Genomic DNA, 12941 nt, shown 5'->3' on the forward strand with positions numbered 1-12941 from the left:
AATTGAATAAGTGTTAGTTCCTTTTCTTTATATTCCATTTTGAACATCAATGAATGTTTGATATTTTTAGTGTTGCCCTTGATATCGTGATTGGGTCATTGCCATGTGAAATAGCTATTTCCCATTCAAGTAGATGAGCTATTTTAATAGAAGACTTAGTTAGGTTAATATAATTGTTTGTCAAATCTTTTCAATGAAGAATTTTTATCTAGAATTTGGAATAATCTAGAATTGGAATAATTATATGATTCTATATTTTGAGTTATTAATAATAGGTCTGACATATTATTATTTGCTAAATAAATATTAGAAATCTTTTGCTAATCTTTTGTCCTTCCTTTTTATTTAAATAGTAATTTATATTATTTTATAATAAATTCATTCAACAAAAAATTTAGCAATAGGAGTTTATTTGTCCTCGAGTTTTATATCAATTTGAAAGTAAAAGATTCCTGAAGAATAATATTTGCGATTGTGGTTTTATATTTAATTCTTTCTATTCCTTTTCAATAACTTCTTGTTACTAACATATGATGTTACAAAACATATAAAACTATATTTCTCTTATAATCGTCACTTAAACTTACAGAATTATTCTCTATAATTGGACTCTATATTATTAAGAATGTATTCTGCTACTTGTTTATTTATATACAATACACATATATGAGTTTTAAATTCTTGATATAAATCTAATGTTCATTGAGTCGGTTATATTTCCTCTGAAACTAATATAATTTTTAGTGGAATACCGTCAACGGAATCAAACAATAGAGTTTTGTTCTTTGTAGTTGATGTACTACTTTATTTTAGTGTCATAATTGTTGTTAGGAATTATCGGTATAGTAATAACTAGTCAGTAACTGATTAATATTCATATGATACTGCATATTGCAATATTCTTATACTTAATTATATTGTTTTACTTTTATTTATTTAATATTTTTTATTTAATTAATGTGATGATACTTTAATATAAGTGGAATTTTTCTTATTCAAATTGGATTTCTCTTTTTTTTGTTTTTTTTTTTTAATTTTTCTTATGTCAGATCCGAAAATATTTCAGAAAATATATTGTTAATTCTAAATTTTAATATCACCTTTTCAGATGAATATTTAATTGATAAAAAAAATATGTATCAAATATTTTTTTGAAAATTACTTCATAAATTTAATCAAAATTACATATGCGAGTTTGATATGTTAATAATTTTGATATTTCCGAAATTTTTTTTCACACGTCATCGAATATGATTTCTAAAAAGAAATTAAGAATCGCTGTTTTATGCAATTTTCTATACATGTGTATATGTAAATGTATATATTTCTGTAAAACAAAATATTTCAAAATTTTTATTTTTTGTTATATTTAAATTGCAAAATATATATTAAATTTATTGAAATATGATTAACGAAATATACGAATATAATACAAATACGAATATGTATTTTTATTATTCTATTTTTTCATTCATATTTACATAAATAATACGAATTAAATATTTTTTGTTTATTTAATATTTTTCTAAAAATTATAGAGTTTATGTAATAGATATTCATTTTTTATAAATACATATATTAAATATAATTAGAATATTTTAATTACAATTAGTTAGATTTTTCTATATATAATATAATATATAATTATTATATTTTTTTTATCAAATGTAAATCTTGAAAAAAGAATCGATATCAAATTTATATTTAAAATATCATAACAATTAAAGATATAATCGAAGAAATTAATTGAAATAAAAAAATTAAATTAGAAATTTTAATGTTTATATATTCTTTTATAATTGTTAAGTTAGATGGTTTCCACGTCAATATATAATTTTTAAAAATAATGATAACAGATTGAATAATGAGGGCTACAATTATTGATTGTTCTTATGTGTGTGTATATATATATCCAATTTGAATAGAATTTATATATTTATTTATTATTATTCTATATATAGAAGATTTAATGAAAACAAAATATATTACTATTAACACTATAAAATATTAGTAAAAAACATACAAAATAATAATAATAATAATATTAATAATAATAATAATAATAATAATAATAATAAAACAAAATTAAAATATATATATATATATATTAAGAAAATAAATATAATTTTGAATTTTTTTTCAATTTTGAATATTCATTTTAGTTTTATTTTTAATTATTATGCATAAAAATCAGTCAAGAAAGTTTAAAAAAATATTATATTAAAATATATATATATAATTAAAAATATATAAATATAAATATTATCACGACAAATTAGTTAGAAAAATTAGAAAAATCACGGATTTAAATAAGATTATTTTTAATCATTTTTACGATGTATAACGAAAAAAATGAAAAAAATTGATAGTTTAAAATCAATCTAGTTTAAAAAAAATCTAAGGAAATTAGTTTATGCTAGCGTATCAAAAATTAAATATATTTTATCTAATCAATTTAAATCCAAAGCAAATGAATTAATACTCATGAAATAGTCGGTTATAATATTTATTAATATTTTTCTTTTTTCTTTTGTATTTTCAAAGTAATTAAAATATGATTATAGTTTAAAATTATTTTTTTATTATTTATATATCAACAATAAATTAATCAAAAAAGTTCCATTTAAATTCATGAAGAAATAACGTATTTCTTATATTATTATTTTATTGCAAGATCGTTAAATTTTAAAATTTTTTTAAGTTAATTTTTTTTTTTTTAAGAAAAAGCTAAAATTAAATTAGAAAATTGAGAAATCAAATTAGAAAATTTATTGAAATGCAGAATTATTAATTTATAATAATGTTAATAATAATAAAAAAATTAAAAAAATTAATTTTAACGAAAAACTTATAAAATTTTAATTATTAACAAAATTTCAACAAATAAATATGTAAATATTCTTGAAAGTCTAAAATAATTTAAAAAAAATTGCAATATCTATATTTATTTTTAAAATATTAACAAGTAGAAAGTAATAAAAAATATAAATATATAATAAGTTATAAATCTTTGTAATTATATTTCATTAAATGTAGAAAATAAAATAAAAAATTATGAATATATATTGTATAAGTATACTTATATAAATGAGAAGTATTATTTTGTTAATATAAAATATTATAAATTGTAATTGTAATTTTAAGAAATTATAATTTTTAATCGTAAATTATTACAATTTAAATTTTAAGAAAGATAAAATTTATTTAAAACATTTTGTAAAAAAATGGAAATACGAAATAATAGCATTATTTATTATTATTATGAATTATCAAAGATTGTTAAATGTAATAAATAAAAAAGACAAAATATTTTTTATACTCATTTACTTTATTTAATTACTAAAAAAGCATTTATATTAAAAATTATCAAAGCACAAATATTTTATCTAAAAAATTTTCAAGAAAATATTTTAATGTATTTAAAATTTTTAAAAAATATTTACAAAATATATTTTACTCATTTTTACATTGTATATTTTACATTGTATATATTTTATCTTAGTTTATCTTTATTTATTTTATCTTATTTATTCATACTTTATCCTTATTTTTTATTAAGAAATTTATTTTAAAACATTTATTTTAAAAATTATCAAAAACAATTATTTTATCTGTAAATTTTTTAAAACAATCTTTTAATGTGTCAATCTTTTACAATCTTCAATAAATCGATAAAAATAATAATAATAAATCAATAGAGGAATTTTTTTTTTGTTTTTCATTAAGTTTTATTAACCACTTTTATTCGATTATAAATAAGACAAAAAATTTTATAAAAGTCACATTTACATCCTAATTTATAAATCTAATAATTTTTTTATATTTCCGTTTTAGAAATAAAAAAGAAATGGCGCCTAATGTAACAAGTACTCCATCAGGTATATTTGATGGAGATAATCGTTCAGATCAAGCAATAATCGAGACACCTAAAAAAAAATACAAGAAACATATTATTTGGAGAAATGTGATTATCTTCTCTTATCTTCATCTAGCTGCTGTATATGGATTATATCTGGTTTTTACATCTGCACAATTTAAGACCACTTTGTTTGGTAAGTGAAATAATATGTTGTATAAGTTAATTAACTTTCATACTATTTTAAAATATTTTATGTTTCAAATTTAATTTTAACAAATAAAATAATTTTTAATTATGTTATTAATGTATATTTAATTATTTTTAATAATACATATATATGTATGATATTATTTTCATATATAAAAAATATGTAATAAATAAGATATAAATTAGAATCTTTTATTTAAATATATAATGATATATAATAAAAAAGATTAAAATTTAAATATTTTATTTCCGTTTTATAGCATTATTCCTGTACATATGTACTGGACTGGGAATTACAGCTGGTGCTCACAGATTATGGGCACACAAATCTTATAAGGCAAAATGGCCACTTGAGTTAGTACTAGTAATTTGGAATACTATGGCATTTCAAGTAAGTCATCAATTTACGATTAAACACATTACATTAAATTCATTACATTTCAGAATAGGAAGTATTGATATAAATTAATAAAATAATTTTCATAATTAAAAATTAAACTATCGTAATTTTTTTTTTTTTTTGCAATATCGTAGAAGATACAAATTTTTCTATTAAATTTTCAATTATTATTTTCCTATTCAATTTTCTTTTTTTTTTTTTTTATAGGATGCAGCAATTCATTGGGCTAGAGATCATAGAGTTCATCATAAATACAGCGAAACAGATGCGGACCCTCATAATGCGACGAGAGGATTTTTTTTCGCGCACATAGGTTGGCTCTTGTGTAAGAAACACCCGGACATTAAAGAAAAGGGCAAAAGAATCGATATAAGTGATCTGGAGAAAAATCGTATATTGGCATTCCAAAGAAAGTAATAAGTGTGACTTACTAATTCTTTTTTGTGATCAAATGAAATAAAATATTTGACTTTTTTCCTATATTGAATAACAAAAACTGATAGAAATATATTTTATATTCAGAGTGTTAATATATTCATTCATGAAGACCAAAATAAACATATAAAAGTAAAATATACAAAAATTAATTAAAACTTATTTATTAAGCATTCTATTACATGAAGCAAGACAAAGACAAAGTAAATTAGCAATGCGATAAAAATAGAAATGCTTATTCTGTCGCTTCATTTAATGGAAATTTAAATTACTTACAAGTTAGAAAATAAATTTGAACTCACCTCCAAAGATATAATGTTAATGTTAATGAATATATTAACATATTCTGAGAAGATAAAAAATTTGATTACCACATTCTTAATATATTTTATAATATATTTACAGATACTATTTAATTCTGATGCCTCTATTTTGTTTCGTTTTACCGACCATTATTCCGGTCTATGGTTGGAATGAAACTTGGTCCAATTCATATTTCGTGGCAACAGTTTTGCGTTATGTTTTCGTGCTGAATATGACTTGGCTTGTCAATTCCGCTGCTCATATTTTTGGAAACAAACCATATGACAAGTTAGTATGATTTTCATTTAAAAAATATATATTAATATCCTATATTTTTTTCTGAAAGTGATATAAATAATTAATTACTCAAATAATAATTCAAAAGTTCATAAAAAGAAGAAAAATAATAAATATAATGAAAGCAAACAATAAATCAAATAATTGAATTATTTTATTCAGGTTTATCAATCCTTCGGAGAATAAAGCGGTGGCCATAGGAGCTCTTGGTGAAGGTTGGCATAATTATCACCATGTATTCCCATGGGATTACAAAACGGCAGAATTAGGAAATTACAGATTTAATGTTACAACAGCGTTTATTGATATGTGTGCAAAGCTTAGACTCGCATATGATTTGAAATCGGTTCCTTCTGATTTAGTGAAAAAACGAGTGGAGAGAACCGGCGATGGAAGTCATAATCTGTGGGGTTGGGGTGATAAGGATCAAACACAAAAAGATAGGGAGGTGACGATGGTTTATCATAAGGCTTATTAAAAAATGAAAAAAAGACCATTAAGAAATGTAATTAACAATGCGAGCTAATTGTTCACTTGTTTTTTATAAAACAATTGAACTATGGCTCACTTTGTATATATTTAGGGGGTGGAGGAATAGGAAATATCTGGGAATCATTGGAAATATTTTGAAATATCGCTTAATATTTTTAATTATAGTCCCAGTTATAGTCTTAGCTGTACTCTATTTTTATCAAAAATATGAATCTGAAATTATTCAACTATTCAATGATGAGTAAAACATTTACATATTGTTTTGTTGTATTCTCATAAAAATTGATATGCACAGTAATAAGATTTCTCGTTTTTAGAAATATACATTAATGTATGTATTGCTATCAAAAAGAAATCTTTATTTTTACATTATTATTAAACAATTTTTAGCGTAATAGTTGTGCTGTAAATATCGATTTTTACAAATTAAAAGATATTAATCGATTTGATAAACTAATATATCGAAAATTAAATAATAAATATATCGATTATGCGATTGATTTGAAGTCATTTGGCGGGTTCTAAATGTCCTCAAATAATCTAACGAGAAAATCCACAGTGAGACATTTCAACGAAATTCGAAATTGCAATGATATTCGCATGTGGAAATCATTTGAAATTAGATACAGTAGAATTGCGATAATTCTCTGAAAATACTTGTCAAGATTATCAAATATTTCGAATTCTAAGACTAAGATTTGAAATTTGGTGAGAAAAAATTTAAAAAATAATAAATTAATACAATTTATTAAGAAATATGAAATAAGTATTTTTTTACGAAATATGTTTTGTAATATATTTATTGAATAATAATAACAAGCTAAAATAGAATTATGCGTCTTGGATTATTGAATATCGAAATTCTACTGTATTCTAAAAACTTATATTAATATTAATACTAGTTCGTTAAGTACAGTCTATATAATCTATAGATTTTTGATTGAATAATTTTCCTTTCAATCTAATCCTACGTAAATTCTATTTTTGAAAAATTCATTTCCTTTTTTTTTATTTACTGGTTTAACAATTTTAGAAATCGATGTTAAAGAATATAAATTTGAAAACTCTTTTAATATTTCTTATAAGAAAAAAGATGATTAGATGATAATTAAACAAGACAATAATCTTTTGTTAAATAACTTCTTTCACATATTCAATAGCAAATTAACATAATTCTTATATATAAATAATTCAGTACTAATTTCTGTCTCTCGTTTCAACTTTTATTTTCCCGATTATTGTTATTTTTATATTATTTAAAAATATTTTTCTAAATATTGAAAATGTATCATAATAAAACCCCCTTTCTTTGTTTTTTCTTATTATTTATTTTTTTTCTTAGTATTTTTAGTCACAATATAATAGAAGTTTTATTTAGTAATTATAATTACCTATTTTTGAAACATGGGAATTCAAATATATTTCATTTTTCTTTCTCTCTTCTTCTATTTTTGTTCGTTTGCGACACTTTAACTCTAGAAAACGAAAGCGTGAAATAAACACAAAATTAATTTATTTTTCAAATAATATTTTTTTTAATTATTAATTTTATATTAACTGTACTTTTAGCAAAATTCAACATAATATAATTATTTTCATATATTTGTTAGTACGAATCTAAAGATTTTTTCTTTTTGTGTTATAGAAAATAACATTCTTTTTTATTTTTTAAAATTAACAATTTGTAATATGTAGTATGTGCAAAATTATAAAAGATATAATATCTCTTGTCATGATGTTAAATAAAAATTGCAAAGAAAAATTTACCAAAGAGTATTTAAAAATAAAAAAAATATTTCACGCTTTCTGAGATTAATAAATAAGAAAAATAAGAATAAGGATATATTATCTTTCTAATTTATTTTTTTTTAATAATTTTATTAATAAAAATGGGCGAATGAAAGATATAAAAAAATTTGTAATCGACGATTTTCTTTATTGTAATAAATAAAAAAATCTTGATTTCAAAAAAGAATAAAGAAAATAATATAATTGATTTTTTAAAAACCAATGATTTTTAAACATCTTTAAAAATTATTATATCCTATTTTGACAAAATTTTATTAAAAGATTTTGTTAACAATTTATGTTAATTTCTGATATAAAAATATTTTAAAACTAATTTAAACTAATGAAAAAAAGTAAATAATAAAAAAATAATATATTTGGCCTTATTCTCAATTAATAAATAATGCATATTAATAAATATATATGCAAATAACGCACAGTTTTTTTTTTTGAAAGCTTAACAAATAAGTATATAATAAGAAACACTTTTTTTTTTTATTTGTTTTTAGGTTACATTTATTCAATTACATTTATTCGAAATCTCGTAATATTTAATATGTCGATAAAATAAATTTTGAATAAAATATTTGAATATAAAACAATGAAATTGAATTTTTGGTGAATTAATTTAGTTTAAGTAATTTTGCGTTTTTAATTCAATATTTTTTTATCAATTTTGTTTTCTTCATATTAAGTATAGATTTCTTTTTCAAATTTTCGAGGCTATCTTCAAGAGTGATTTCTTTTATACTCATTTCATGAAGCATATCTCTGATATCTTCGGTATCGACTGTTAGTAACGAATTAATCAAATTAAGTTCGTGCGCCATTTTGATAAAGAATGTGGTCCAATCATCATCATAAATACCGAATTCACCACATTTCCAATCCCATGGAATGTTATAATGATATTTTGGCCAAAATGATTTTTTCAAGAAGAAAATGCTGATGCTTTTCGATGGAATCCTGAAATCATATTGAATTAATGAATTGTGATTGATTAATGTTTATTTTGGTTATAATAAATATAATATAGAATTATGCAAATATTTCTAATTTTAATTTATCGTTTTAGTTTAATTTTTAATTCAATTTCTTTTTCAATTTTGAATTTTCATTTCAATTAGATATTTATCTATTAATTTTTATATTTCTTTAATGTTATTTCGATAATTAATTTAATATTAGAAAATTATAAATATAAATATAGTTATAAATAAATATAATAAAAATATAAATATAATTATAAATTTTTTTGACAATAAAATTTTCTATTTAATAATTTAACTTTAAAATAGTTCCTCAAACAATCAATATAATTGTGAAGCAACATTAACAATAAAAGAATACAATTTTATTAATATATATTGAGAAAATTCATCAATAAAGTTATCATCACGCCATAAGTAAACAGTACTCAAGCCTATCAAATTAGTTTATAAAATTTGTATTTTGATTATTAATAAAAAAAATAAAAATTAAATAATTTAAAAAAATTATATATATTTGTATAACGAATTTTTCAATTTAAATGATTATAAAATTCTTCATTATTTCAATGATTGCAATGCTTTATTTAATATGGACGCCACTATTGTTAATAACGACAGTATCATGACTTCGTGGCATTTTAAAAAATAGTTTGTATAATAAGCTAATTGTATCTGAAATGTGCATTAACTTTTCTCCTTCCTTGATATTCCAGATTAGAAGTGCGCTATTTATTAGCCAGGATATATTTATTGTAATAGCGAATCGTAAGAATCCTGTTATTAATATAGTCTCAATCAGTGATTCATTCCAATATTCTAATGGTGCATTCAAAGGCAATATAAGTCCAAATATTAAAAATAATGGCCAGTAAAAACTGCAAATAAAGAAACGAAAATTATTGATAATTAAATATACATGATAATTAAATATATATATTTGATTACAAATATATTTTATAAGAATTTTCATAAAATATCGTAAAATATGAAGATAATATATATGAATAATATTGTTTTAATGAAATATCGCATTTGCAGTTTTTTTTTTTGTCTAATGAAAATTGCCAGCTTACAGGCAAAACACATTGCAATAATGAGTTTAAGTCAATGGCTCAAAAATTGGATTATCATTATATCGTTTCCAACGTTACATAAGTTATTAACTCAAAATTATCTTTGAATAAATTTTTTCATTGCAACATATTTTAGCTACAGAGAATTTAGAATTTTATAATTTTTCGTATAAAAAATGTTTCGCATAATGAATATTAAATACATGTTTAACAGAAACTTACATCTTTTGTATACAAACAAAAATATCATTCTCGATATCGCGTAGATCAATTTTATGTTTTATCTCTTCAAGACTCATATTAGGCGACAATATATTGCTTATATAGTGGCTATAGAGAAATCCTTTCTTATGATTGTAAGGATCATCATCAGTTCCATAATATTTATGATGGATTCTGTGATATAATACCCAGTTATATATTGGACCCTATAAAAAATATATTATATTGTATAATTTATTAAAAATAAAAAATAATAGAAAAGAAAAAAAAATTAAATAATAGATATGAAAAATCTTTATTTGAAATTTTATTTTATATAGTAGATAGATATTATTATTCATATTGTTATAATTTTAACGAAATTTGATTTATATTCGAAATTTTATTATTAAATTATCTCGTGCATTATATAAATAACTAGATAAAAAGGATAAAAAGACAATTTGTCTCATTTTTCTAATTGTTTCATTAATACAATGACTTTAAGATATTTACCACTCCTGCCAAAGTATGAGCGAGCATGAGAAAAAGTTTAACCAAACCCTCAGTTTCATATGTTCTATGGGCCCACAATCTATGGGCACCTGCTGTTATTCCAAAGCAACTAATAGCTGTTATGAAAATTGCTGAAAAATTAATTAAAAAGAAAAAATGTATCGGAAAGACATTTGATAGAACAATGAGATATTTTCATTTGTTTATTTGCAATGAATGAAATTACTGATCATTTTTACGATTGACATCAGAATATTAATAGCTATTGTTAATAGTCTGTATGCAATTATTATTAATTCTATAGTATATTTTTGTAATATTAGAATTCTTAATTTTTTTAATATTTATTTTTTTAATCTTTTATATTTTTTTATAATGTATATATATCTCACATATGTTATAATAAGATCATTATTTCTTCACTTGTTAAATTATTTTACAATTTAAATACGAATGAGTTAATATGATGATAAGTTATTAATATGATTATTTTTAATTTTACTATTCGTTTCTTGAAAAAAATTATAAATTATTGTAATCATATTATACGATATAATCGCTATTATATTAATGATTATTGTTAAGCATTGTTGAAAAAATGATTTGATATAAATAATATAAAATTAATAATATTAATTAAAAATTTTCTGAAAAATAAAAGATATATAAAAATTTAGATATATAAATAAAAATTTTCTTACTATAAAATATTGTCATCCATTTGGCAGAAGTGAACATCAACCAGATAGCGTATACTCCTAAAACGTGTATGTAAATGTACCATAAAATGGCTATCCATTTTATTTTCTGTTTTCTTTCATTCATCGTCCTGTTTATTTTAACAAATTACAAATTATATCATATTTACAATATATTTCTTGTCATCATTGAATGTTTTACTTAATGTTTTCATATACTCACTTTAAATATTACTTTGAAAATTTAATAATAGTTACAAGAGATTAAACAATTAAAGAAGTAATCTTAAAGTAATTTGGTGACTTCTACAAGGATAAATCCATATAAATTGGAAATATAATCTAAATTAAAATATCACAAAAAAATTAAACAAAAGAAACATAGATTAAAAAAAGATTAAAACAAAATAATTTAAAATATTCAGTGTACATAATAGTATCAGAATAGTACCTATTTTATAACACGAAACTTACTTTTGAAAGGTTGGAAGAGAACTAATTGAATAAATCTAAAACGCGAACTTCATTTGATTAACCTATGGACTCTATTTGATTTCTATTATCATCTAATTACATTGTCATTTCCTCTATATTGAGATTTTCTATTTACTATTTTTTACTTAATTATCAAATATTTTACTTTTTTTATTTAACTTTTGTTATTAAATGTATTGATTTGAATAATTATTATATTTTACAAGATATTAAATAAAAAATAATTTACAATTCTAAATAATTATTTATATTATTATTATTATATTATTTATTTATGTTTATTAAAATAAATATATGTACATATATATATAATAGTTGTAGATGTTAAATAATCAAGTTTATTATCAAGTTATGCAATCAAATTTAATGTCTATAAATCTAAATCTAAATTTCATAAAATTCAAATGTTATTAATAAAAGATGATGATTCATTATGAATGAGCATTGACATATTATTTTTGTCAGACAAATTTCAAAATGTATGTATGCAATTTTAAAAAATATATTTATAAACTTATAAATATTTCAATATTATAATCTATTTTTTTTTCACATAATAATCAAATTTTGAAAACTAGAAAAATACACTTTATTAAATTCTTATAATTTTCAAAGATTCAATTATCAAAATTATCAAAATCGTTTATAGTCTAATATCACTTTTTTTTATAATATATTACTATAACAATAAATTAGAGCAACCTGAGATGTTTCTGAATATTATAATTTGTTTGATATATTTTTTTATATAATTTTTAAATTTTGTATGAAAATATTGAATAGAATTTTTAGCTGTGAAGACGATTTCGACTTAATGATTTTAATGATTTGGAATAGCTATTAAAATGGAATAGCTATTAAATACGTTGAATGGTATCTTTCGATAATTCTAATAATGATTTCAAAAAGAAATTTAGTTTTTCAAATAATTTAAATTTAATTTAATGTTTTTAAAATAAATAAATAGATAAATAGAAATAAATATAAATTTTTTAAAGTAGTAATTATATAAAAGAATTATATTTCAGAATAGACGGCATTCTTATATTTCAGGATTGGCAATGTATTAATTATATCTTTATATTCAATATATGATGAAAATTTTTTATTAATTTAGAAAATAAGAAATCTATTAATTTCGGAATGTATAAAATATCTCAAAATAATTTGCCGATTAAAATTAAA

At 19.9% G+C, this 12941-nt stretch overlaps 2 protein-coding genes across 2 annotated transcripts in view; one reads left to right on the plus strand and one right to left on the minus strand.

Annotated features, from left to right (window-relative positions):
• LOC100872969 (acyl-CoA Delta-9 desaturase) overlaps positions 1-7318 on the plus strand; it is a 31509-nt gene extending 24191 nt beyond the window's left edge. Inside the window, exons 2-6 of the mRNA XM_086903428.1 lie at positions 3835-4052; positions 4327-4457; positions 4674-4879; positions 5307-5492; positions 5664-7318. Coding sequence (XP_086759554.1) covers positions 3848-4052; positions 4327-4457; positions 4674-4879; positions 5307-5492; positions 5664-5979 — 1044 coding nt within the window. The 5' untranslated portion in view covers positions 3835-3847 and the 3' untranslated portion in view covers positions 5980-7318. The remainder of the gene's footprint in view (positions 1-3834; positions 4053-4326; positions 4458-4673; positions 4880-5306; positions 5493-5663) is intronic.
• A 936-nt stretch (positions 7319-8254) lies between these two features.
• On the minus strand, positions 8255-11758 carry LOC100869710 (acyl-CoA Delta-9 desaturase). Its single transcript, XM_086903429.1, has 6 exons — positions 11485-11758; positions 11265-11392; positions 10564-10694; positions 10069-10274; positions 9463-9648; positions 8255-8747 (listed from the first exon to the last, which is right to left on the minus strand). The coding sequence occupies exons 2-6, from the start codon at positions 11386-11388 to the stop codon at positions 8438-8440; spliced, it is 957 nt and encodes a 318-aa protein (XP_086759555.1). The 5' UTR covers positions 11389-11392; positions 11485-11758; the 3' UTR covers positions 8255-8437.
• Positions 11759-12941: the final 1183 nt, after the last annotated feature.

Source organism: Apis florea, unplaced genomic scaffold (assembly GCF_048593485.1).
Source record: "Apis florea isolate Af1SG1 unplaced genomic scaffold, ASM4859348v1 contig_2291_pilon, whole genome shotgun sequence".
Classification (NCBI taxonomy): Eukaryota; Metazoa; Arthropoda; class Insecta; order Hymenoptera; family Apidae; genus Apis; species Apis florea.